Source organism: Phyllostomus hastatus, unplaced genomic scaffold (assembly GCF_019186645.2).
Source record: "Phyllostomus hastatus isolate PE091 unplaced genomic scaffold, TTU_PhHast_1.1 phas_contig_80, whole genome shotgun sequence".
Classification (NCBI taxonomy): Eukaryota; Metazoa; Chordata; class Mammalia; order Chiroptera; family Phyllostomidae; genus Phyllostomus; species Phyllostomus hastatus.
In genome coordinates this window covers 45,234,313-45,261,004 of record NW_025333960.1, presented here as the reverse complement: position 1 = coordinate 45,261,004, position 26,692 = coordinate 45,234,313, and the positions used below count along the sequence as shown (strand labels likewise).

General features: G+C 37.1%; 1 protein-coding gene across 3 annotated transcripts in view; it reads left to right on the top strand.

Moving 5' to 3' along the window:
* The window catches only part of TXNL1 (thioredoxin like 1), a 28,638-nt gene extending 2,499 nt beyond the window's left edge, over positions 1-26,139 (top strand). The window contains exons 2-8 of one of the 3 annotated variants that reach the window (XM_045850243.1): positions 6,362-6,458; positions 8,247-8,420; positions 12,538-12,660; positions 14,604-14,673; positions 15,985-16,157; positions 18,158-18,262; positions 24,804-26,139. In XM_045850243.1, the coding sequence (XP_045706199.1) occupies positions 6,362-6,458; positions 8,247-8,420; positions 12,538-12,660; positions 14,604-14,673; positions 15,985-16,157; positions 18,158-18,262; positions 24,804-24,833 (772 nt within the window). In that variant the 3' untranslated portion in view covers positions 24,834-26,139. Of the gene's footprint in view, positions 1-6,361; positions 6,459-8,246; positions 8,421-12,537; positions 12,661-14,603; positions 14,674-15,984; positions 16,158-18,157; positions 18,263-22,481; positions 22,934-23,386; positions 23,441-24,803 lie in introns of those variants that run through there. The other 2 variants (XM_045850242.1, XM_045850244.1) reach the window with 2 other exon arrangements.
* The last annotated feature ends 553 nt before the right edge of the window (positions 26,140-26,692 follow it).

Below are 26,692 nucleotides of genomic sequence, written 5' to 3'. Positions count from 1 at the left end.
AGCATTTTAAACACTTTTCAGTGTACAGTTCAGTGGCATTCAGTATACTCACTTGTTTAAGCTCTCTTATTGACTCATTCGGTTTTCAAAATAATGAAATTATCCCCATTCTACAGTTGTGGAAATTGAGTCACGGAGAGGTTAAATAACTTCAGTCCCATTGGTGAATGCACTGTTTGGGTTGTTAAGGGTTGTCGTTGCTCTTAGCCTAGGCAGAAGGGCAGTGTAGTTTCATTTCTGCAGAGTGAAGAGCCTGACATTTTTCAGTAAATGACTTGAATGCCTTGGCTACCACTCTGTCTGCACGACTAATCTTAATCTTATGACCAAGGACAATTCACTTCACTCTCTGGCATTCTTTCCCCTACCTGTTAATGGGAATACTAACATTTAACCTAACCATATTGTTTAGAGAATAAAATTATATATGTGAATTAATATGCTATGGTAACCTGTTTTTATAACTGGTATCCCCAAACTGCTACTTTTTTAATAAACCCAGATACATTTTAATGGTCACAAGCAGTGCTATTTTTGTTATCATTGGTAGTTAAGCTCCAATGTTAAAAGGATATACATTTTCTCCCCCATAAAGTCCAGTATGAATGATTTTTTTTTATCCTGAATTCATGAATGTATCACTGTTGTAATGTGTTTACTATGTATTCAATTTTCTTAAAGCAAGTGTTACTTTGTAGTTGGTTAGGTCAACCAACCCAACAAGAAAATTAATGTGCATTAGGATGTTGAGTTCTAATGGTTTCGGTAGCTTGTCCAAATAATACATCATACGTATATTGTATTAATTATATACAGCAAAATTGCTGTGGACTGAGGGTGGCTTACTATAGCACAGAGCTAGCAAGCCCAAAAGACCATAGGAACGAGGCAGATATTAGTCAGTGAGGTAGGTAGTTTTAAGATCACTAGGGGCATGGTGAGTGGAAAGAACATACAGAGAATTCTATCAACTAAACTTTTTAATTGAAGTATAGCATGCATACAAAAATGCACACAAATGGTTTAAATGTATAGTTTAATAAATTTTCAAAGTGGTTACATGCATTTAAGCAACACCAGCACTCCTGACCCTCCTGCAAGATCCTCCTCATTACTGTTGAATTTTGACAGTACAGTTTGGTTTTGCCTGGATTTGAACTTTATAGAAATGGTATCATACAGTATATAATCTGTATGGATTCCTTTCAGGAGCATATAAATGATTTTCATCTTGGCATTTAGAAAAAACAACAAAAAGCACTGTCTAGGCCACGGTTCTGGATTTTTGGAATAGCCGTTAAGAGTTGGGTTTTGGCTGAGGCTGGGCGGATCAGTTGGTTGGAGCATTGCTCCATACACCAAAACGTTTCTATTCCCGGTCAGGGCACATTGTGGGTTTGATCCCTCGTTTGGGCATGTATGGAATCAATGTTTCTCTCTCTCTCTCTCCCTCCCTCTCCCTCCACCCCTCCCCCACACACCTCTCTCCTCTATCTCCCACCCTCTCTACTCTCTCCCTCCCTCCCTTCCTCTCACTCCCAAATCAATAAACATATCCTCCAATGAGGATTAAGAGAGAGAGAGAAAAAAAAGCTGAGTTTTGTGATCAAATTCCAGCACTGTACTTCATTGTTCTTGTCTTTAAAATGAGGAATTACAAAGCTTAAATGAATTTAAGGGTTTCATAAGTTGTGTAACATATAGTAAGTGTTCAGTGAATGTAGCTATTTTGTATTATTAATAGGAGCAGTTATGATTATGCCTCCTTACTAGTAAATATAATACATCTAGAAATGACCTATTTTAAAGTTGTACTCTGCAGAAAAAATAAGCTTTTAAAAAATGTCTTCAGAAAGCCCATGCATTTTCCTTACCAGTTTTCTAGCGGAATGTGTTTATACACGTGATTGTTCAAGGTAGAGCACTGATGACTTTAGCAAATAGGGAAGAACAGCAAGTTTCTGACACAGAATCCATGTTATGATTGTAAACAAGAAAGTTTACTTGTTAAGAAGAAACTAAGGCTGTGCTTTCGGAGAAAGCTGATTTTGGACTGGATTTAGGACTTAACGGTTCTAGTTCTGGTCATGCCAGTAACTAGAGTGTCTCATCTTGGACAAGTTGTTTAATTTTCTGGGCTTCAGTTTCAGTTCTCACATATCAAATAATTTTAGGTTAGGTCAGTTTAAAAGTTTTAGTTTTTGGGGGGTTGGTTCTTCATGAATTGCAGAAAGCTAGCAGGTTGCCTGCTGTTATTCTCTTTATCTCAAAAAGCATAACAGAATCCTTCTTACATATGCATTCTGCATGTTTGAGTTAACAGATAAGCCTTCAGTCAAAAAGAATTTCAGAGGTAGAAAAAGAACTCTTCTTTTTTAAACCTCTGGACTAGATGTTTGGTGGTGTCTTTTATAACAAGTTCAAAGGTCCTGTGATTGCGAACTAAGGGCTACGAGTCAAGGTCTGCACAGGAGAAAAAAGTACAATCTTGAAATCCAAGCATATTTGGTGTAATATTTTAGAGATGGGAGAGGTCCTTGGAGAATCTGTTCGCTTCTCATTTCATACAGAGAAATTGGGTAACATGTTTATGAGCTCAGCTGATAATGGAAATTTAAGTTTACTCTTAAATGCTAATGATAAACAAGGCAAACATCTTACTTAAAATAACTGGTTAATTTGAATTATTAAAGTGTGAAGGTAGGCTACTATATAATATTTGTGCTGTATTCTATGACTTATTTTGACTTAAGTTCCAATCTATGTAGACTAACTGTAATTAAGCAAAAAATCTAGACAAGGTTAAATTTTGGTAGGGAATGGTTATTTGCAAGGTAGCCTTTATTTTATACAGTCTGTTTGGCTACAAGAAGTGCTTCTTGAACACCAGCTAGTTCATACGTGATTGGTGATGAGAGCAGTGATGTCAGCATCACGTGGACCTTGTGTCGGTTCATATTCTGTTTTTCCCAGATACTGAAGAGGAGGAATGGAAATAGAACCTTTAGCAGGAAGGAGAAACGCTAGCCCTCAGCCACACAGGCCAGCTCCCCTTCAGGTTTATTTTAAGAAAGTTAAAGTTAGTAAAATTTAACGTGAGCACCCAGCGCAGTTGCTCAAAGGATTTGTGCTCAGCGTTGCGCTTCCTCCTGCCCCTCCCCCCCTTCGCCGCCGTCCGTCCCACTGGCTCGGAGCGCCACTTCCCTCTGGATCTCGCAGCACCTGTGAGCGGCGCTTCCACTGGATCGTTGTGTTTATTTCCAGTGTCCTCTGAGGTCGCCTCTAGGGCTGAGCCACCTGCCCAGCTGCCCCAGTATTTCCTGAGTACTACTCACTGTTTTTCTTAGGGGTATTTTTACAAAATTGTGTGGGTTTCAGTGGGTTGCATCAGTCTTACTCCCCACCCCCCCACCCCTTACACTCTATTTTTCGGCATGCTTTTACAGAAGGCAGATTTTTCAGGAATGAGTATATTGTTGTATAACCTAAAGACCTGTTCCTCTTTTGTGACAACTTATTTAATATTTCAAAATAAAAATACCTGTTCATCATAAAAAAAAGCAAAGGTTGCAGAAGTATGGATAATTTTAAAAGTTTCCCCTAAACTTGTGTGTGTGTGTGTGTGTGTGTGTGTGTGTGTGTGTGTGTGTGATGTGATCATGAGACTTAGTTTTCTTTACACAGCACAGATTATTCTTATCCCCTGGTGTGAATGGGCCATACTTGTAACACTATTTCTTTCTTAATTGCCATTTAGATTCTTTCGTCTCTTTTTTCTTTTTTTTTAACTACCTACAACCATTGCATTCTTTGAACTTCTTATACAAACTGTGTAATTGAGTAAGTGTTAAGATAGGATTGACTTGTAGAAGTAAGATGGTTAAGTCTTGGGTTGTACTCATTTAAAATTGATAAGTAATGACTCACTGGCCCTTCATAAAGGATCTACTAATTTGTACTCCCATCCATAATGTTTAAGAAATTAATAGCTAGAAGTAATTTGTTAAACTACTTATAGATTTAGTTGACTATAAATGTTTTATTTCTTTATAATTTTGTCCCAGGGCCTACTTGAGGATTGTTAAATCCAAAAATCTACTTTCAGAAGCATCTAGTTTAATATATTTAAGAATTTAATAGTTACTTTCTTAGCTTTTTGATGTGAGGCTTAAGGATAGCCCAGGATGAGAGTGCTGCTTAGAGTGTTAAGAGTAGCGAGACAGTCACAGTTTGAGTTTGAACATTTTGTGCTTTGAAATTTGCTTTTCCTTGTATTTCTGTACACAGAAGCCAAGATTTTTTCTTACTCTTTTGACTTTTTATTGAGACATAACATACATAGTGCAGAATTCTAAATGTGTATGGCTTAGACAAGTGTCACAAACTGAACACATGTAGCCATGTAATCAGCTTCTGGGCAAAGAGGACATTACCAGCCTCTTGAATTCTCTCAAGTGGTACCATCCTGTCACGAACTTTCACAGAGGTAACCTTTGTCCTGATATATACCACCATTGACTCATTTTGCCTGTGTTGGAACTGTACACACCTGGAATCATATAGTGTCCATCTTTCCTCGGTACTGTTTGTAAGGTTCACCCATGTTTCTGCAAGGGATTTTACCTTAGTCATTTTCATCGTATAGTATTCCACTCCATGAATAACTACAATTAATTTACTCACTATGTTGTTGATAGGGATTTGAGTAGTCCTCAGTTTGGGGCTCTTAGAAATGTTGCTACTATCAGTTTTTGTTTGTCTGTTTGTTTGTTTTAAATGCTGTAAGGCAAGCGTATGTGGACATTTCTTTTGTGTATGTGTGCCTCAGAAACCACCGTAGGTAGGCATTAACCTCGCACTAGCAGAGGCTGCCGGTTTCTCGTCTTCCCTTCCGAAGTGGGTTATACCAGCTGCCACTGAGTTCAGTTGCTGCACTTTCGTGACCATACTGCATGCTGTCTTGTTTTCAGTGTTGTGGTGAGTTTAGTTTGTACACGTGTTCCCTGGTGGCTGGTGACACAGGGCGTCTTTCCATATTTATCGACTGTCTTGATAACCTCACTCGTCAGGTACCTATTCAGAAGTGTACCTGTTTTTCTTTTGGGGTGTCATTCTTGTTCTTACTGATTTGTAGGAGCATTTTTACATACTAGAGGTATTAAGTCCTTTGTTTATGTTTGACAGATTGTTTTTATCAGTTTGTGTGTTATCTTTTTACCCTCTAAGTAATATTGTGATAAGTCTCAGTGTTGATATTTTCTAGTTTTTCAAGTATGTTTCAATATATCATTATATAATTTTTTCTTTAGTGGCTTTTCTGTTTGCAGAAATCTTTGCATACTCCAGGTTTTAGAAAGTGTTCTCTCTACATTTTCTTAACACCCTTAATACTTTACCTTTCTCATTTTAATCTATAATCCATCTGGATTGGTGCTTGTGTATGGTGTGAGGTAGGGGTCAAAATTCATTTTTTTCCCATTTGGATGGGAACTAAGCACTAGTTAACTAAGCACTATCATCCTTTACCCACTGCACTTTTGTGTCACCTTTTTATTAAACAGGCTACTGTGTATGGGATGGGTCTGTTCCTTTTTTTTTTTTTTTTTTTTACATTGGTCAGTTTGTTATCCTTGTGCCAGTATTGTGCATTCTTAATTTATAAAGCTTTATGATAGTTTTTAATACCTGGTAATGTAATTTCTTCAGCTTTGAACCTTAAAATAGCTTGGGATATACTCAGTATTTCCCTATACATTTGAGAATATGAATTTGTTAATTATTCCAAGAAAACCTAGTGGGGTATTTTGTGGACTATAGAGACCAAATTGAGAATTGACACCTTGAAAATACTGAATTATCCAATTCATAACCATGATATGTTCCTTCACTTAAGTAGACCTTTAACTTGTCTCAGTGAACAACACTGAAAGACTTAACACTACTGACCTCTAGCTTTGTAACACTCATCTGTAGTCATTGAGACGATTGGTATTAGCCCTGGTCGCTGAGCTCAGTTGGTTAGAGTGTCATCCCGATGCTCCAGGATTGTGGGTTTGGTCTCTGGTCAGGGCACATACAAGAGTCAGCCAGTGAGTACATAAATAAATGGACAACAGTCCGAGTCTCTTTCTCTCTCCCTCTCTCTTCCCCTTCGTCTCTCGTTCAAAAAAAAAAAAAAAAGACAATGTGGTATTGATGCAAGTGTATCTAAATAGTTCAGTGGAAAGGACTTGAAAGTCTAAGGCCAGGATGATCAGAATGTGTGTTTTTCATTTTATCTTTTCATTCTTAAGCTCTTTACAGTATAAATTAGTTCAGTCTTTGATGTTATTTTACTGAGCATCGCTTTTACCTTTCACAGGTGTGGACCATGTCTAAGGATTGCCCCAGCATTCAGTACTATGAGTAATAAGTACCCACAGGCAGTTTTCTTGGAAGTAGATGTACACCAGTGTCAGGTAAGGGGAAGGAGTCCTTTTTACAAAATGTTATTTACAAATCGATTTGAATTTCAACGTTAATATTGTCCTGTGTTTATTTCTTTATGCAAATAGTATTTATTAATTTGAAAATAAGAAAATATGTTGATATGATTGTTATAAATGCCATCATGGGTGCATTAGTTAAGAAGGGCAATTCAATTATTAATTGCTTCTGAGTTTGTTTGTATTAGTAGCTTTCTGATATAAAATTAATATGCTGAACTAATAGGTCACCTCGCAGTTTTGTGTGTTTTTACATTTCTTTATTTTTTTTGCAAATCTAGAATTATATCCTCTACTACAGAGGTGTTGGCTGATTAGAAAGCCATAGCAGAAAATTTTTGGTTGTACAGGGAGGGGTGAAAGTAGGTTTACAGTTGTGAGAATATGAAACAGAGTTTATTCTTATATTCTTATTTATTAATTATTGTATTATTTCCCATACAAACAACCATACACCTGCTTTCGCCCTGCCTGCAGTATGATTTGCATTGATCAATTTTTAATCTTAGCTACAAAGCTGCATACTCATCAGAAACTTTAAAATGTTGGTTACTTTTGATTGAGCCACAGTGGTCTAGGTAGAGTGTCCTGATTACTTAGTTGGAATGGCTCTGTGATAGTTGTGCGTTGTCATATGTAGAAATATGGGGGAGTTACTCCTTCTATTACTAAAAATACAGTCTTTTTATCTCTAAGGGACTTTTTAAAATTTTTGGGGGGTGAAGCTTTGTCTTTGTTACCAAGTGTGAAAAGGATTTAGAATGTTATGTAGTTTGTAGTTAGTAGTTTGGGAATTTGGGTAGTGTAAACCCGGTATTAACGTTTATTAGTACTAACGTTACATACCACTGGACTGCAGTACTGGCTCGCATTTTAAGTATCTCCACCTCAGTCTGGAAGTCTGTCTTCTGGAGCCATGCTGTCCTCCAGCTACAGATTTTTTTGTGTTTTTCTTTACTTTTTTATCGTGGACACTAGAAAACTAAGCTACCTATACATACAGTTCACATTATGTTTCTTTTGGACAGCACTGTTAGTACCTTTTTTTTAAAATGAGGCTTAGAGAAGACATTTTCATGTAAACTTTATGCTTTTTTTCTTTAAATGATATAGTGGTTACCTGTTCATAGTATTTGAATATGTAAGGTGACACATTTACTTTGTAAATTCTCATGAATCAGTGCTAAGGAGCTAGTTTCTACTTACTAGTTACTCTTGTAGTAATTGTGGTGTTGGAGCAGAATTTAAAAAGATAGCTCTTGCAGCATGTTGGATGGGAGATAAATGTTAGAGACTGGGTGAGGATTGCAAGGCAAAGTGTGTTACCTCGTCTTCATGGTGGGGCGGACTTCTGTTTTCACGTGTGTGTTTTCCCCAGCACCAGCGGTTTGTGTTGTCATACCCGTATCCCTTTGGGAAACGGTATGCGCTCATAAGAGAGCTATCTGGTATTGTACAGCAGTTTCTGTGTGGGGAGCTAATTGTTCTATTGCATGGAGTATTTAACACTAAAACTGATACAATACAGTGCTGTTCTTCATTGTGGATGTAAAGCAAATAATACAATGTAGTTGGACCTCAATGGGTAATGTAGTTTAAAACATAGGCCTACTTTTTTTTAAGTAGCAATTAGGAATAAATTATTTTGCATGTTACAGTCCATGCTTCTGATATTTAACTTCCATACAGATAGAATTTGAATATTCAGAGTAGTTTACGATTAATTTTAATTCATGATGCTATCTGATTTGTCAATTCTAGGGAACAGCTGCCACCAACAATATATCAGCAACACCTACATTTTTGTTTTTTCGGAACAAAGTAAGAATTGATCAATATCAAGGAGCAGATGCTGTGGGATTAGAAGAAAAAATCAAGCAGCACTTAGAAAACGACCCTGGAAGCAATGAGGACACAGATATTCCAAAAGGCTATGTACGTAGACTTGGAAGTGAAATCTCGATGTCTTCCTTTTGCCGTTATTTGGTTGAAGTGAGATCGACTGTGTTTTCATGTTTTGTCTCTTACTAGTTTGGAATACTTTCAGATAAGAACTTCAAAAGTAAATTCACTGCCTGACTATTGGGATTTGTCCATGTGTTTGTATTACAACTTTATTCCCCATCATAAACCATTTTCCTGCTAATTTTCTTTGTCAGTTTTTTAAAAAATCTGCTTTCAGAACTATTTTAATAGCCATTTTAAGACTTTTAAAAATGCCTTTTGCCCCCCTAAAAGTAATATGCTAGCTAATGGATTTTGTTTTAGAACCAAATATGACTTGAGTATTGGATGTGTTTTTCTAGTTTTAAGAGTAAGTTATTCTAAATAATAACTTGAAGACGTAACTTCAACAATTCTGAAAACTAGTATGAATAGTTATAGTGCAGTATCTTTGTATTTGAGAGTTATTGAGGAAGTAAGTGAAATTTAGAAGTAGCATTTTATGGTAGCTGATTTGTTTATGCAAACTGGTAAATAAATTTATTGTATTGGCAGATCAAAAAATGAATTTTTTTTAAAAAAAGTGTTACCTCAAATTAAAGCTAATATATGAAAGGATGTATATTGAGTACATTAAAGCAGACCTGTGTCGTGGGGCTACAAGCCCTTTCCCTAAGTCCCTTACACTCATGCTGAATAAGGAGGCTCGATAGAGAAATTCGAGAGATTCTTTGAGTGTGTTTGTAGGTGTGGGGGTTGTGTCTTCAACAAGTGACTAGCATGTGGTACTGACAGTTGTTTTTAGTTAGGGAAGTACAGTGCATATTTATTTAAAGTAGAACTGTTATATATTGAATAATAACTTGAAATTTGCGATATCCAGTTAGAAAGTATAAACATGTTGTATAAGTCAGGGTTATGGCACCTTTTGGAAAATTTTGGAAATAATTTGCCTTGTAAACTGTTGTGCTTACATCTTTGTATTTTTTTCTTTATTACTGAGGGTGTTTGCGTGAAAACACCTTCTGAGCACAGCAGCCCTGCTGCTTAGCTGCAGGGATACTTCCTTCCACGTCAGCTGGGTGCGCTAGCATGCATTGGCCTCAGGTGGGGAAACGAGCAGGACAAAATAAAATTTAAAGAAATAAAAAAATTTGTTTTCATGCAAATGTTATGAATACCATGTGAAAAGCTATTAAAACGTTTTCTTTTTTTCCCATCTGGTGTCAATCAAGACATTAAAAGTTTTGGACTATTTACATCTTAAGATTATTGAATGTTTAATACTGGTAATGTGTTCCCAAAAAACATTGCTCCCACAACACAAGTAGAGTCTTAATGGGGGTAAGAGACACTGAATGAAAATCTGTGTCTTAAATAGATTTAAATAGAGCGTTACAAAAATGTATTGACAACTTTTAAATAACATTTTCAATTTTTTGGAATAAAGCCTTTAGGCATTATGTTTTAATTCTAAGAGGCTGTACAGTTGTTTATTTTATATGTACTATAGTTTTGAAACTCATAATTTAACTGGAGCCAGAGTAAGATAGATGCAAACATGTGTCTCCTTGAGGAGGTTTCAGATATTGCAGAAGATACTCAAAAAGTTAAGAATCATAATAGATTCTTATTCAGAAGTAAGAGAGTGCTTTTTTGAACACAGTGATTTAGTTTTTTTACATGTTTACTGAAGTTAGGAAAATTTAAAGCATTACATCTTCTCTTGCCCATAATTTGCTGAGAGTACATACTGTAGGTGCAGATAGCTCCCCTCATGCCCTCTAAATCCAGTCTTCTTCTCCCACAGTTTGAATGTGAGGCAGTCTGGAGCTGAGCTTGCATTTGCACGTGCTCTGAATCTTGAGGCTTGTTAGTATATTGTTTTGACCTTAGAACTATAAGTTTTGGTCTATAAATATGTCATCCTTTATCAAAGTCAAATCAGACCCTACATGTGAGGGCTACAAAATGTTACTCTGAGTTAATATCTTTAACATTTCACACAATATAACACTTACTGTAATACACAATAACATTTGGCTTTGAAACCATTTAGGCTACCACATGAATAGTTAAGTTTATTATGGTAATGGATTATTACCATTTTTTTTAAAGATTTTATTTCTTTATTTTTAGGGAGGGAAGAGGGGGGAGGGGGGAGAGAGAGAGAGAGAGAGAGAGAGAGGGAAACATCAATGTGCATGCGGTTGCTGGGGGTTATGGCCTGCAACCCAGGAATGTACCCTGGCTGGGAATCGAACCTGGGACACTTTGGTTCCCAACCCACGCTCAATCCACTGAGCTATGCCAGCCAGGGTGGATTATTACCATATTGATAATTATTTTACATGTAATAAAGTTTCCTTTAGTCTTCCAGAAGTATTTATACATGTGTTAGTATCTTTAGGTAAAAAAATATATCATAAAGATTCTGATAGAAAGGTGAACGTGCAACTCACAATCTGCAATATTTGATGAATTTTAAAAATGGTCCTTGGTTAGTGGATGAAATGGATACTTTTCTAGGAAAGTAAAGTTTATCAAAACTCTACTAGAACAAACAGTGAAAGAGCTGTTCCATAACGGCCAAGATAGCTTCCCAGGGGAACTGTACCAAACCTTAAGACCAGATAAAGAGAGAAAACTTTCAGATTTCTTTTGGAAGTATATATGACATTGATCCCAGAATCTGACAGAGTTTGCACCAAAATAGAAAGCTACTGACCAGTTCCAGTTAGGAATATTGTAAAAAAAAAAATGTAGATAAAATATTAGTAGCAAAATCCAACAATCCAGAGGAGAAAAATCATGCTCTCATAATGTGCAGAAAAGGTATTTAACAACACATATTACCCATTTATTTTGCAGTGTTCAATAAAATCTTAACGGGGAAGCACTGAAGGCATTCCCACTGAAGTCAGTAATGAGACAGGGCGGGCTGCTGTTACCATGTGTCTTGGCAGGTTGTGTTGGGAGTGTAGAAGTCTCAGCTAACAGATCGACAGGAATCGTTAAATGCCACTGCCACAGGGGAGCAATCGGCAGAGTCGGGATGTTAGAAATCCGTGGGCTGAGTGATTAGAAAAGGAATTTAAGAGCTGTGTTAACTGAATACAGTCTTGGTACTTTTTTTGCTCCTTATTCAGAGTCTAACAATTCAACTATAAAACATTTGTGAGATAATTGAGGAAATTTAAACACTGGTATTTGACGGTGTTATTTTTTGACAGTATTTTTTTTAGTTTGATAATGATATTGAAGATTTTTTTTTAATGAGTCCTTATCGCTTAGAAATGCTGTACATACTGAAATGTTTGAATGAAATGACAAAAGACTTAAGATTTACTTGAAAATTTCAACTGGGAATGGTTGGGCACTGGTCACAGGTGGAGGTGCAATAAGAGTGGTCATGAACTGGTATTTATTGTGACTGGGGGGCGGGTACATGGAGTGAGCTGTATTAATTCTGTTTATGGATGTTTGAAATTTTCATAGTAAAAACAGTTTAAATCCATATTTGCTAGTCTTTTTTAATCTAAGTCCTTCATGGATATAGGTTTAAAGAAACCATGGCAACTAACAAAGGGAGGTAGGCTTTCTTTGCGTATTTTCTTTCTTTGCGTATTTTAATTTGCGTATTTTCTACCGTAAAGTACTGATACTACAAAAGTATCAGTCAGTGTTGTATAATCTTAGCGTTAAAGGCTTGGTTTTTGATGCCTCATCCAGTGGGCTAAGCCTAGATTTGGCCTCAGTAACGAGTGGTAGCTTTCAGTCAGAAACTCAAATGAAAAGATTACTATCAAAGTTTTTTTTTAAGATTTTATATATTTATTTTTAGAGAGAGGGAGGGAGAAAGAGAGAGAGAAACATCAATGTGTGGTTGCTTCTCATGTGGCCCCCACCGGGGACCTGGCCCTCAACCCAGGCATGTGCCCTGACTGGGAATCGAACAGATTACTATCACAGTTTTAATAACTATTTTAAAAGAGACATTTTCTCTAAAATTGCCCAATCTAGAGCAAATCACATATTTAAGTTTTTTACTAAGAATTTTATGCCAAATCCAAACGCTTTGCCTAACATCTTGATTTACTATTTTCAGATGGACTTAATGCCTTTTGTTAACAAAGCTGGCTGTGAATGTCTTAATGAAAGTGATGAGCATGGATTTGACAACTGTTTACGGAAAGACGTGACCTTCCTGGAATCTGATTGTGATGAGCAGGTAATTGAGCGCCTCGGTTAATGAAGGCTTATAGCGATCATCAGTACTGATGCCTGCTCTTGTTTCTTTATTGGGTTTCCATCTCCTGGTTTTACGTCTCTTTCCTAGGTGACGCCTCTTCCTTTCTTTTTTAACATTTTGGTTTTCTTCGACCCCTGCCCTTGGGCGGTGCAGACCCACCCCCTTTCCTCTGTTCCAGGCCAGGGGCCAGGCGCTCGGGGAGAGTCGCCAAACTCCTGGTTGGCCCCGCTGCCGACGTGAACCGACGTGAACCGTCACCACCCTTCCGTGCTTTTGTTCATTCTTGCCCTCCTCGTATACGTCTTACTCACGCAGAATGAGCACTTCCCGTGTGTCTAGTGCTCACTGCCCGGCGTACCCTGCAGTGCGCTTCCCTAGACGTCCTGCCTTGTCGTCCCAGAGGAAGTAGTGTGGCACTGCCTCCACCCAGCCGTCTTTCATCTCGACTGTTATTTTCCTGAATTGACTTTCTGTTCCACCGACTGCTTTGTGCCCGTTCCAGTTCGTCTTCCACATGTTTGCAAAAGCTGTATTTTTTTCTGAATATGAATCTGATCATGCTTCTTTCTTAAAGAGTTAAAGGATTCTTCACTGGCTTCAGGAAGACAGTGTCAGCATTTTCTCTTTCAACAGCAAAACAAAGAAACAAGCAAAATATAACCAAAGACACTGAAATAGAGAACAGGCTGACAGTGACTAGAGGGGAGAGGGGAGGGAATTTCAGGGGAATTTCAGCAGAAAAGGGGAGGGTTTGCAGGAACAAGTATAAAGGACACATGGACAAAAACTAGGGGTGGGTGGAAATGGATGGGAGGTGGGGAGGCCTGGGTGGGTGGGCTGGGATGGGAGTAAAAGATAGAAAATTGTACTTGAACAACAATTAAAATAAATTAAAAAAAATTTCTTTTTAAGATTTTATTTATTTAATTTTAGAGAGAGGGGAAGGGTAGGAGGAAGAGGCAGAGAAACATCAATGTGTGGTTGCCTCTTGCACACCCACTACTGAGGACCTGGCTGCAACCCAGGCTTGTGCCCTGACTGGGAATTGAACTGGTGACCCTTTGGTCTGCAGGCTGTCTCTCAATCCTCTGAGCCACATCAGCCAGGGCCAGCATCAGATTCTTGCTGACTTGATCTGTTTCTAGCTTTCACTCTCATTTCCCTTTCATCTGTGGTTCAGATCCCCAAACAAGTCATGCTTATTCTTTTTGACACACTATTGCAACTTCAATGTAAAAAGTACTTATATAACCAAAGGATTATAGTCCAAAGGATATATAGGTTTTTTCTCAGCAGACAAACCAGAATGATTCTAAAACCATAAGTCTAAACCCCAGTGTTTGTGCTCCAACAAGAGCTACCTTATTGTATAGCTTTGGGAATATTTTTCAGACTGTGTTCATACTAAATGGTGTTTGGAGGTGACTCTAGAGCTTTAAGAATCCCCTTCTCTTGAATTTTGGATGATACAAAGTTCATTTGAGGGCTGACCTCCCCACATAAGCTGTGAATTGTCTATAAATTGTTAAGTGCCATGGGTACATGTTTGACAAACAAACCATTCTGAAAAATGTTAAGCTGACATACTAGCATAAATATTTTACTTTTTATTTTAATTTGGGAATTTTGTTAGAGTTTATAGAGAGCAAATTGCTTGCCAATTTATAGGTTACAAGACCTTAGGTTCTCATGCATAGTTATAACGAGTTATTCCATTAAATTTGTTGTCATTCCCTTTTGTGAATAATATGATTGTGTTTTTCAAGTGTCAGTCTAATCAAGTGACTTTCAGCTCACTGACTTGACATATTACATTGAGATGAATTAAAACTTTTTGCCCCTGAATTAATTCTACTTAGTTGTTACGTGTATTCAAGGTGTTCAAGAGCTCTTTTAAAATTAAACTATTATTTTCTTAACAGCTGCTTATTACTGTGGCATTCAATCAACCTGTTAAGCTTTATTCGATGAAATTTCAAGGGCCAGATAATGGTAAGTGATGGACGGTTTTCCTCTAAACTAACTTTCTGTTCTGTAGACCTGTCAGCAGGCCTACTTCTGTTTATTAAGTAGAAGTAGAATATCCTTGTTTGGGGAGTGAAATTGTTTTTGTAACAAAGCGAGGGTGTAAATGAATGGGTAAATGATGTGAGATTTATTTCTGAAGTTTTTAATTTTAGAATTTAAGTTTCCTCTTACCCTGAAAGCAAGTGAACCCTTTCTTTCAGTTATTACTCTGAAACTCTAGGTTCGAAACAGCCATTTTCTAAGATCAGAACTGGGAGATAACTTATTTCAAACTCCTGTTACGGGCGATAAAACTATTGCTTGTGCCATATTTATAGATTCATGTTCTTTACACATATGATGCCGTAAACATGGTTGTAGAGACTTGGCATTTCTCTTTTCATTAAATGAAGACTTTTCTTCACTCAGCCCCTCCCTTTTTTTCTGTTTCAGTTGAGGAATTTTGCAGGGGAAGGGTGGAGGGGGTAAGGACTTGGCGTTCTTTTAGTTTTGTTTTTTAATTGATTGTAAGAAGGAGCCTACACCCTACTTATCAAAAAGCATTTCCTTCTCATTTGTTATTCTGAATTTTTGTATATTAATGAACTTTCCTTAGCGAAACTGTCTTTATTTTGAAAATACAAAGTATTTGTAAAAACAAATGCTGTAGTAATGCACATTTAAGCAATGTGAATATTTTAGGATTCTTTAATCAGCCCAAAAATATGGGTCTTAGATTGTACCCTGAAGTTAAAGGGACTAAGATGCTCTATAAATGTGAGTTTACCACTGAGCACATCTTAATTCCTAAGATGAAATTTGGCAATTTGTATAATGAATAGGCGTTTGGCTAATGGTGTCGCTGGTAATGCTTTCCTCCTAAGTAACGAAATGTGCCTATTGTTGGCAGTTACAAGACCCAGGTCCACTGTGACCTCGTTCGTGAAACTTGTTCACCTGCACGTACTGTCAGGCCCCAGCGCTGCTGTTCTGCACCTTCTCCCTGGCAGCACTGCGTACCCATAGTGCATCTGTTGCATGGGAGGGCGGGAACTTTGAACACGTGTGTGTGGACACACATGTGCATGTTTGTATGTGTTTTAATCTAGAATCCCTAGAGTGCAGTGCCAGCAAGCCGAGAAATGGCTATGAAAATACCTAGACTTTCTTAGAATTCTAATGATATATGTGGATGTGTGCGTATGTGCTTACGTTTGTACAGGATGAATGTAATAACATAGGTAGGAAAACATATGTTTGGTTTTTAGAGTTTCATTTTATTCGACCATTTTACAGGTCAGGGTCCTAAATACGTAAAAATTTTTATCAATCTACCCCGATCTATGGATTTCGAAGAAGCAGAAAGAAGTGAACCAACTCAGGCTCTGGAACTAACAGAGGATGACATTAAAGAAGACAGCATCATTCCACTGCGCTATGTTAAGTTTCAGAATGTCAACAGTGTAACTGTAAGTAGCGTTTCATTAGGATATGTGTAATGGCTTTGTGGGTGGCCATTCATGCTGAACTTAGTGATTCTAAATGATCTTTTAAAGTAGTTATTTGTCCACTTGGTTTGAGATACTAAAAATGTATAATGAGCTAATTAAATTTTCTTCTTAATTTATCTGTGTGCCCTAAGGGGAAGGACAGATTAATTTTAATTTGTGGATTTGTCAGTTTACTTATTTGATACACATTTGGCAACTGTTGTTAAAAGTTTATTCTAGAACATTCATACCTGAACTGAAGATACTTGTGCTGTATTATTCATACCTGGTAATGAATGACACATTTGTAAAATTGGATGCACCTTTCTAGAATCCTGAGTTTTTAATAATGTAGTGGTCACGATCTCAGTAAAAGTAACTTTGAAAAGATAGTTTGTTGCTTCTTAGCAGTTATTAACTGCTTCTGTGCACTTTGGTGTTGAAACCCAGCGTGTACTGTGCGCTCCCGCCCGTCCTTTAGAGGAGGGCACGGGAGGCTTAGGACGGGACCCTAGCAGGCCCGGAAAAAGAAGCGGGAATCAGCCTCGTCCCTGAGAACAAGTCGTGCCAAACCAGTGTGATTTCTTTGCTTTAGTGGGACGATTCTGGCTCTTCCAGATTAAAGAATGCTGTTAGCATGTGTTGATAACAACACCTTTGCCTTTGTGCTGGGAGGAAGGCAGCTTTTTATCGGAAAAGCTCTTCCAACCTAGAGATCCTGACATTCTCTATTCGCCTATGTCATTAGAATCACAAACCACAGTTACCTTGTGACAGGCTCCAGTCTTTATATGCTGTGTCCTCTCTCCATCAAAATTTCATTTAAGACACAGGCAGCATGTCTGTCACTGTTTTTGGTGATAAAGTTGAAATTGAAGTGACAGTTTTGATCAGAAAGTCTAATTAAAGTAAGTGGATGAATTTTAAAAGCAGCAGATACAAAAACTGTTGTGCTTAGATTCAAAGAGCATTACAAATAAAGGAATGGAGAGCTGGTTTCACAGTCTACTAATTAATTATAGACTTGAAGTTTTTAATTGAGCAGTTCACTTTGAGATGAATCTGTGGTTGCCTACACAAACCACACAAGCTGACTGGTGTGTGCCACCTGTGAATGAAAGAAGTCTGTTGTCCAGGTCAAGGTAGTGGAGATAGTATTCAGTAGACAGCATCTAGAATGTTGTGTTCTAAAGTATGGAGTGAATTAAATAAAAACAGACTGAGAGAGGACCTATGGATAAAACTTCTGTCTCCTAACATGCTGGGGCAAGGGGAGGATCAATAGGAAGTAGCAATGGTCAAGTGTAAAAAAACACAGGGTCCGGCAGAAGTAAGGCCTGCTTGAGTGTGGTTGGTAGGGTATTAATATGAGTGTAATAATTTGTGGTTTTAACTTGAACATTTCACCTGAAATGTCATATGGGGTGCTTGAGTGTGATATTGTTAGGTTACAGAATTACATGCTTACGATTTTGTAATAAAAAGGGATGTTATTTGTGCTGGACCCTGTATGAGCATAGAGTAGTTTTATGAGCTGGTTTCCAATACTGCTTTCTTTTACTATTCTAGGAAATTAAGTGAATGAATATCAGAAAGAATGTAACTGCAGAAATATTCCTCAGGGAAAAACTATAATTTTTATAAAATTTCAACAGCACCCGGCTAATTATAATTGTGAATTTCATATTCTTTAAACATTTCGTTTTAAAGAATTTAATCATGACCCAGCCACCCTAAATTACCAAGAACCGTGGATACGGGTGTTTTGCCGGGACGTCCCTGGAGTGGGTGCGAGTAGCAGGGCGAACAGTGGAATTAATGTTCCAGTGGGAGCACTGGTCTCAGGGTAATTGGGATCACTCCTTACAAAGAGTGGAAGGTTCAGTATGTTTATTAATAATCTAAGGAGATCAGTTAAACTGGAAGCATTTTTATGAAAAAGGATTGTAATTACTGCAAACATTATTGTTTTTTGGTAGATATTTGTGCAGTCCAATCAAGGTGAAGAAGAAACCACACGAGTTTCATATTTTACTTTCATTGGTACTCCAGTCCAGGCAACAAATATGAATGACTTCAAACGAGTAAGTTTGTTGAAACGATATTTAGGGCAAGTAAAATTATAATGTTAAAGAAATTATTTTATAAATATCAGAATCCTGTCATAAGGTTAAACTAGAACAGTAAGTTCTCCTAGTCACATTTTTAGATATGCAACTAAAAGAAATGTCTAATAAAATTAGTAAGTCCTACTGATACAGTGTCTATTAATGAATGACATCCAATTAAAAGGGTAAAAATAATTGGTTACAGAAAGTAGTTAGGAGTAATGGAAAAATAGTCAAATCATTATTATTAGTGAACTTTTAAGAACTACTGATATTAAGATTTGGAATATCATTTCTGATGAAAATATTTAAAATGACTTGTATGATTTTAATAAAAAACAATGGACTTAATTTTACTGCACTGAGATGTTAACTTTCAAATTATGTGCGGAAAGAACACATTTCAGAAAATAAGTTTTTAGTGAGCAGATATTTGTATATACTATATATTAGTATATATTTGTAAACAAATATTCTGAGATTTGCAAAGAATTTATAAGGTACAGGGGACCATTAGGAATGAGAACATTTGTATATTCATGGAATTACTTCTAATTGGTAACAGCTCCTTATGGTGACTCCTAAAATATACAACCACAGATCATAAAATTACCTGTGGTAATTTGCACCTGAGCCTTATCTGCACAGAACCCCGGAGCTGCACACAGATGAGCTGTGCGGCAGCGTAAGAGATACGGTTATCATCACGTTCCTGGTGGCTGCACCTGGCAGGCGGTCTAGAACTTGAGATGATTATAAAAGAAGAGTTTCCCTAGGGCTGGCCAGTGACCTCACTGTGTGGGGAATCGGAGCCATAGAACATGCTGAAATCTTACTCCTTTTGATGGTGTCGACAGATGTAATTTTAATTCAGCTACAGAAAAATTCATAAAAATTTCATGACATTAGATGACCTTATAAAATTGTACAGTTTTTTTTTTTTTTTTTTACAAAATTGATGACCTTGATTATAGATACTTTAACCAGGCATTTTACCAGTACCATCTTCCTGTCTTTATAGTGTAGTGAACTTTTGGGAGCTGTAGGAACAATCGTGTGCTTAGAGCTGTCATGTTAAATGTTTGACATACGTACAATGACAGGTCAGGAGAAGCAGAGATTAAACATCTACAGTTTTATGATATGAAATATGCTGCACTGGGAAAATGTGTGAGCAACATAGACGTTTTGGCTGCCTGGTTTTTTACTTTGCCTGCTTGAATTAAATTCCATTGGATTTAGCTTTAACTGTTCCTTGCACAGTTTGTTTTTAGCTTAATACTTTCATAAGATCTATTACTCTAAGTCCTGTTACTTTCTCATACCAGTAACTCAGCTCTGGTTTTCTGCTTCTCACTAGCTTATGCTGTTGGATTTCCGTTTTGTTCCTAAGTAACCACTACTTTGTCTCATCCATCTTTCTACCAGCCTGCCATTCGTTCGTTTTTCTAACGTGCATTAACCGTTGTCTACCTGAGATCTGTCTCCACCTCTGGTTTTGACACCTCCATCTACCCCTTCTGCACTGGCTCTCCTCTTTTCTGACTGCCAGACTGCCTTTTTGCGGACTGTCTTTAGGATGGCAACAGTGTTAGACTATTCTTGCTTGAAAGTATTTGTACTTGTTTAATAATTTGGCTAGGTATTCATTTAATTAAATACTTCTTTACCTTACTTAAAATCATTATCATGCCCTGGCCAGTTTGGCACAGTGGATTGAGTGCTGGCCTGTGAACCGAAGAGTCACTGGTTCGATTCCCAGTCTAGGGCACATGCCTGGGTTGTGGGCCAGGTCCCCAGTTAAGGGTGCGTGAGAGGCAACCTCACATTGATATTTCTCTCCCACTCTTTCTCCCTCCCTCCCCCTCTCTTAAAAATGAATAAAATTTTTTAAAAAATAAAATTTACTATCGAGCAGTACTTGTCAAATTTTTTGGACTCAGGACCCTTTTGTACTATTAAATATTATTGAGGACCAATAAGAGCTTGTGTTTCTGTGGCTCTACCTGTCTAACATTTACCATTTAAGAAATTAAAACTGAGCAATTAAAAAACTATTTACTTACAAATAATAAACTCATTGTATATTAACACAAATAATATTTTTAAATTGTATATACTGTATTTTGCTGTGTGTAATGCATACTTTTTTTGCCCAAAATTTTGAGGGGAAAATAAGGATGCACATTATATATGAGTAGTATTAATTCCATATTTATATAAATGTTTTTAATTCTTTTATTTATGCTTATACATGAAAAGTGTAACTCTAGGAAGCAATGATATATGTATGCAAAATAATATCCTGGAATATGATAATTGGTTTTGTTTCTAAATATAAAAATTGAATTAAAAAATTAAAACAAAAATTTTTTCCCTGAAAGTTTGGGTCAGAAATGTGGGTGCACATTATACACAGCAAAATATGGTATTTTCCAAAACAAAAACCGGCTTAATGAGGGGAAGAATGTTGTTTTATACTTTTACAAATTTCTTTACTATTTAGCTTCATTGAATTCTCTTATTCTCCTATTTGTTTTTTCATTAGTCAGTTGTGCTGTCACAGGTATGTAGCCTCTCAAAAACTCCGTTGTACACTTGTGAGACAATGACAGTTAAAAAGGCAAATAACAATTTAGCATTATTATGAAAATAGTATTTAGCTTGAAGACTTCTGAAAGGGTTTCAGGGACCCTTCCGGAGCCTGGGCCACACCGGGAACTGCTGCGAGAACAGTTTAACACTGGAGTGGATGTGGGCTCCTTTGTGGTGTTCTGGGCTTCTTCGCCCTGTGCTGACAATGTCTGATGCATTTTAATTGGTTGAATGGTTTTCTGACATAATACTAATATTACATTACATTTCCTTTTAATAATTTCTGAGTGAGATTTGTTCTGCCTGTGTAATTCATTGTCCTGCAGGGTTATTTCTCACTTTTTAAAATATTTATTATGCTAAGTCAACAACTTTAGCATAGGAAAATTGCAATAAAATTAGTGTCTTTTTAACTAAAATTGGCCAGTTTGGTCCTTGTATAGAGTTGCCTGTAAAAACTTGAGTTTGGTTGAGTTTGGTTTCTAGCGAAGGAGATGATAGATACGCGGTACGGTCTTCGCAGGACTGTGCCTGCCGGGTGCAGTGGTGATCCCTGTCTGCAGTGAGGTCACGTTCTTGAAGAATAATCCACAGACATCTAGAAAGCTAATCAAGTGAATCAAGCATAGTTCAAGCTTCTCTTCCTCCACAGGGTATCCTCATATCTTCCAGGCCAGCGTTATTTCTTTTTTCACAACGGTGCTGGGGAAGGAAGAGTATTTTGTGAAGGAAGAGTGTTTTGAATGTAGCTTGAGGAGTAGGAGTGGATGGAGGAGCCAGGATAGCAGTGGGCACTCTAGTTAGAATGGAAAAGAGGAACTTCCCAGGACAAGTCAAGTGTGGCCCTTCTTTCCCTTATTTAGTCATTCTGAATTTTAAAGGGATTACACATAGTAATTAGAATTTAAAATTTCAAAATAGATTTAGTACATATTTTATCAGCACAGAGAAGAAAAGTTTGATACCTCTGTGTAGTGAAGTTATATAAAGTGGTTTAATGAATGATAAAACAGGATCATTTGGCATTATCAGTTTACATTTTTATGTTGTGTGAGTTGTTCTAGATAATTTTAGTTTTCAGAATGTCATTGACCTCCTTATGTCACTAAGATGACAGAAGCTAAGGTAACACTAAAGAATCTTGGATGTGGGTAGAAATCTTAGACCCCCTTGCATGCCACTGCAACTTTGAATAAGGTACTTTGAAGGTTTGGCAGACTAGAACACACCTTCCGCTTGTCTTTTTTTGGCTCATAATTACAGGCATGGTGCACAGATTATAATATACACTTAAGCCATTTGCTGTTGTAAATGGGTCCTTTGTGTTGCAGAATGAAAAGCTTGCCATCTTAATTGGAAGTAGATGTTTTCTTTGCTAAAACATGCTCTGTACATGGATTGCTTTATTTTAGTGCAAAAGTAATAAAAGATAAGGACAAAAATGGGCAACCTCAGAGGGGCTTCTGCTTCGTAGGGAATGAGTTGCATGGGAAGAAGAGCAGAGCAGGTTCTCTCTCACTGTAATAAAAACAGACTTTTCTAAACTGGCCATTCACCGTGTCAGCTGTTCTTGTAACATTTCTGTCTGTTTATTTTTCAGCTTTTTTAATCCAACTCAAATGAACTAAAACCAGAAGATTTTTAAAAATGAAGTAATAGAAAGACTGACCTTATCTCACTCCCCTCCTTGCTTCTCTGCTCATCTTGCACCTGTCCGCTCTCACCCTTCCCATGTTCTCATCACTGTTGGCGCAAGACCTCTCCAGCCTCTGGCATCTGGATCGGCCTCACTGTTCCCTAGCTTCCTCCACCATCTCTGTCTTCAGACCCCACCAGTCCTGCTGCGCCACGGGCTTTCGTTCTGTTTCCGTTGTTGTGTGGGGCTTGCGGCGGGCGAGGGGCTTCCATTTCCTCCCCACATGTGTAGCTGCCCTGATGCATTCAGAACTCTCTCCTGTCTCATACTTAATTGTGTACTGCCTTTTGAGAAATAATGTTGCAATAAAATTGATGTGTTGTAAATGGTTTCAGATTTAACTAGTTGTTGGATAATATTTTAATTCCATCTGAAGTTTAGCTTTTATTTTTAGGAACTGTAGAATCATTTTGGAAACCAAATACAGACCGTTGTATCAAGTTCGTTTATACTGCTGGTAGTATAGTATATTGATTAGGCTGTAGTTGAGAGATGTTTTTTCCCTCATTGGAGCTGCAGCCCAGAAATCATTTTGCTTACTAATTGTGGGTGTGTCCTATGCTTTGCCTACCCACATGAGCTCAAGGCCAGTTGAAAGACTTATGGACTGAAGATTAGGCTGGTTTAAAATATTAATATAGAAGAAAAAAGGACTATTTACTGAAGAAATATTTTTGACACCTAATTTTGATGTACCTAGACTTTTGTTTGTCTGGGGTGTTAATATAAAAACTTAAAATGAATAAAAGAGCTTTATGTGTGGGATGAGAAAATCCATATTGGAATGTTAAATTTCTTCTTTTTTACAGAGAGTACACATTGGCAAGTTGAGAGCTATCAACCTGTGAAACAGTATGCAGATTTGTGTCTTCTGTATCACATCTGCTAAAAGTTTAATTTTTAATACTAGTTTCTTTTGCTTAATCTAATAGCTGTGTTCTGTGTGTTCTCAAATGATACAATGATCAATAATGCTTTCAGTGTTTACCTGCTTGAATTCATTCTTGATACAAATGGTTTCATCTCCCTTTCTTCTTTGAAGAAGGCTCCTTACGGCTATTAAAACCTACATTTCTTACTCTCATCCACATACTCTTTTCTGAGACAATCTCTTTAGCATCTTCCTGGCTTTTTGGGCTTTCTAACACATGGTTTCCTTGGTTTAGTGAGGAGTTCTTTTAAAGTAATAGTGGTTTTACTTGAGGTGGGGAAAACAGCAGTTCCAGCGTTATGTGTCTGGACATTCAGTGGAAGGGATTTTCTTCTCTTTTCTCATGAAGGACATTGACTCAGCCATTTATTATTTTAGGCCAGTTTTGCTTGATTCAGACACTATCATTTGGAAAAGAGTCAGTTTAAAATATGAAATTTACATTTACAAATGTATGTAGACATTTTCCTATACAAATATATACAATAGCTTGCAAGTAGATTCCTTTTGAGGCATTCTGCTATGAGAATACATTATTTAATAATAAACCTCAGGTTTGAAGTAAACTATTCAATTAGAACATAGTTTTAGAAATTTCCCACAGAAAATTTGTTTTCTAGAACTTGGTAGAAACCAAGTTTATTTATATTTTTATTCTGCCACATTTATAGCAACTAGGACATTTTAAAAACCTTCTAATCAACAATTTTTCTAATCATTGACGGATTTATTTTTATAGTGCATTTATAGAAACCAGGGTTTCTTAAAAATAGAAGCTAGGCAAAGTCAGTCATTTTTTAATACTTCTATTACATGTCTACATATTGAGAGAAACATCTAGAAACCTGTCATCTTGGACATGAAGACCTAAGTTTAGCATACTCTTTCAATTCTAGATTGTGTTTGACATTTGATTTCTAATTTTCTAAAAATAGTATGCCACATGTTTCACTCATATAGCATCATCTTTTTATTAATGTCTCTAAACTGTCAACCTTGTTTTGAAGAATTGCATTACTTTTCCCTAAAACAGTGTGGGGAGCCAGCAGCAGCCTGCATGCGGAGTCGCTCTGATTCCTCGAGGCTGGAAGGGGCGGGGCGGGGCGGGCGGGGCGGGCACCGCGTGCCTCGCAGTGAGTGTGGACTGCATGCCGGGAAAAGTGCGGGGCAAGAGTTAACTCCAGGTGTCAAAGATGATGAACAATTAATACTGTTTTGTAGTGGTATTACTTGGAAGATAACCCATATTTCTGAATCAGTAAGATGTACATATAAAATTATTTTTGTTTTTCTAGGTAGTGGGCAAAAAAGGAGAAAGTCACTAAGGTACCGGAGACACGGGAAGGCCACGTGGCGATCAGACCCACAGCTCCCGGACGACCGCTCGGTTCTCGCCAGAGACTGTCACAATTCCATCCATTGCCATTACCGATAAATCATTGCTTTTGTCCCGAAGATAGCACTAGTTTCTGTTGTAATCTTGTTACATGCAATTGTAAATAAAAGTCACTACTTTTGCCAAGCTTAATTTTTGTTCTTCTAAATAAGTATTTCTCTTTCCATTCCTTTGAAAATTGGCGACTTTTGATTTAGAAGAAACTGAAGTGTCAGCTAGCACATGAAACTAAAGCTCGTTTCTCTTTTCGGAGGAGCCGCACTGAGCTAGGGAATGAAGGCACACGAGTGCCCTCGCGTGCAGACGTGCGGAGCGGGCGGCTCTGATCAGTGCATCGGAGCGGCCAACCATGTTCAGATGAGTCCAAACTCACGTTTGCTGAGCGGCGTCTGGGTGCCTGGGCTGTAGAAATTTCTCAAACGACAAACTACCAGAAATGAAACAAGCGTAGTGAGATTTAACTGTTCTCACCTAAAACATGTAGTTAATGAATCCACAGATTGGACTTCCTTCTGGATGAACTTTAAAAATTGGAGTCAGCCGTTTGCTTACTGAAAGAGGTGTGTTGAAATTCGACAGTAGAGAAAATACAGAACTCAGAATTCATGAAGCAACATGAATTAATGTCCTCTAATCAAGTATTTATTCTTTTAACTACCAAAAGATGCAGTATAAATATTCAGAAAACTTGGTTTAAGGTTGAAAATGAATTGGCCAAATGTTTGTGATGAAAAGGTCTTTCATAAAAGGCTGGTAAAACAAAACATCTATCTTGTTCTGTTCCTTATTGCTTTTTTTAAATCTTGAAACTGTAATCTGTGAAGTATTGGTAAATCTAATGTTTTAATTTTTAAGGTTAAAATGTAATATTTTAATTTCTCTATTTTAAAAATTCAGTGTTTGAAAAGAGTACGTAAGACATAGTTTTAATTCAGTTAATTAAATAGTAGGTTTGAGGGCATTTTTGTCTGGGAATATAGTGGAGATACCATTTTGCCTTTGGGAGACCAATGTATTTACACACATTCATGAAAACAATTACACGTCAGTTTCTGTGTGAAATTTTGTCGCTTTCTGAAACCCCAGTGTCATTAGATAATGTTTAGTTCCTTTGTATGTGAGCACATGGACTGGTCCGTGGTGATTTCTGTGTATCTTATGTATTTCATTTTTATGTTGCCTTGGGTCAAGTGAAGGCAGAAGGGCAAGAAATAAAGGTTTATAACACTCCTTAATGTAGACCATCTCAGATTAATCACGTCTGAAATTAAGGATAAGGTTGATGTCGAGAGTTCTGTTTTACAGTTTGTACACCTGATCTTTTTAATTGTTAAAGTGCCTCATCTGAAGTATTGCTGACCTCATCCTATTTATACTTGACAGTTTAGAAACCCAGTGAAGGTAATTTAATATTTGTAAAGGATTGGGCATCAGATATATATTGTTTATGTGACTTTTCTATAACTCACTTGGTTGCATTATGCAAACATTCCATAATTATTCAAATTGTTAATAGTGAAAAATGAATGTTTCTAGGTAACTGTAACGTGTTTCACTATGGGAAGTTTTACAAATAAACACGTGTAGTTGACATTATTTAAATTACCAAGCGGAAATGCTGATGTTTTCTCCTAAAACAGTGTATGTGCATAAATACACATACACATTTGAACATAAATACAACGTAACACATATGTCACTGAATGGTCCGGATGACCGAGAAGAGCATTTGAAAAATGTAACCCTAGTTACCTTACCTGAAGCTGTCCATTAGAGAGTGTTTTCTGG